Source organism: Calidris pugnax, unplaced genomic scaffold (assembly GCF_001431845.1).
Source record: "Calidris pugnax isolate Ruff unplaced genomic scaffold, ASM143184v1 scaffold118, whole genome shotgun sequence".
Lineage (NCBI taxonomy): Eukaryota > Metazoa > Chordata > Aves > Charadriiformes > Scolopacidae > Calidris > Calidris pugnax.
Genome location: NW_015090855.1, coordinates 4434406 through 4434732, shown reverse-complemented (window position 1 = coordinate 4434732; position 327 = coordinate 4434406). Strand labels below are relative to the sequence as shown.

The following is a 327-nucleotide window of genomic DNA, read 5'->3' as shown; positions in this document are numbered from 1 at the left end:
ACTACCGCCCCCGACCCGCGCTTCTCACCTCGCAGTCCTCTTCGTACTTGACGTTATCTGCTAGTTTCCACAACATGGCGTCCAGCGTCCGAACCAGGTGTGCGGTGCCGAAAAGAGACGAGAGCTCGGGCCCCCCCCCACGGGCGGTAAATCCACGTCGGCGCTGGGGAAGAGGAGCTGCCCCCCGGACGGAGCTCAGTTCAGTTGGCAGGCATGAAGGCGGATGACAGACTAAACCTCCGCGCTAGTGGTCACTCGGGTTTTTTTCCCCCCCTGCCCAGACGCCCTTAATGGCAATAGGATTATCATAACTCCTCCCCAGGGATG

General features: G+C 60.6%; 1 protein-coding gene across 1 annotated transcript in view; it reads right to left on the bottom strand.

Annotated features, from left to right (window-relative positions):
* Positions 1-76, bottom strand: part of TFAP2C (transcription factor AP-2 gamma (activating enhancer binding protein 2 gamma)) — a 10157-nt gene extending 10081 nt beyond the window's left edge. The window contains exon 1 of the mRNA XM_014943659.1: positions 29-76. Coding sequence (XP_014799145.1) covers positions 29-76 — 48 coding nt within the window. The remainder of the gene's footprint in view (positions 1-28) is intronic.
* Positions 77-327: the final 251 nt, after the last annotated feature.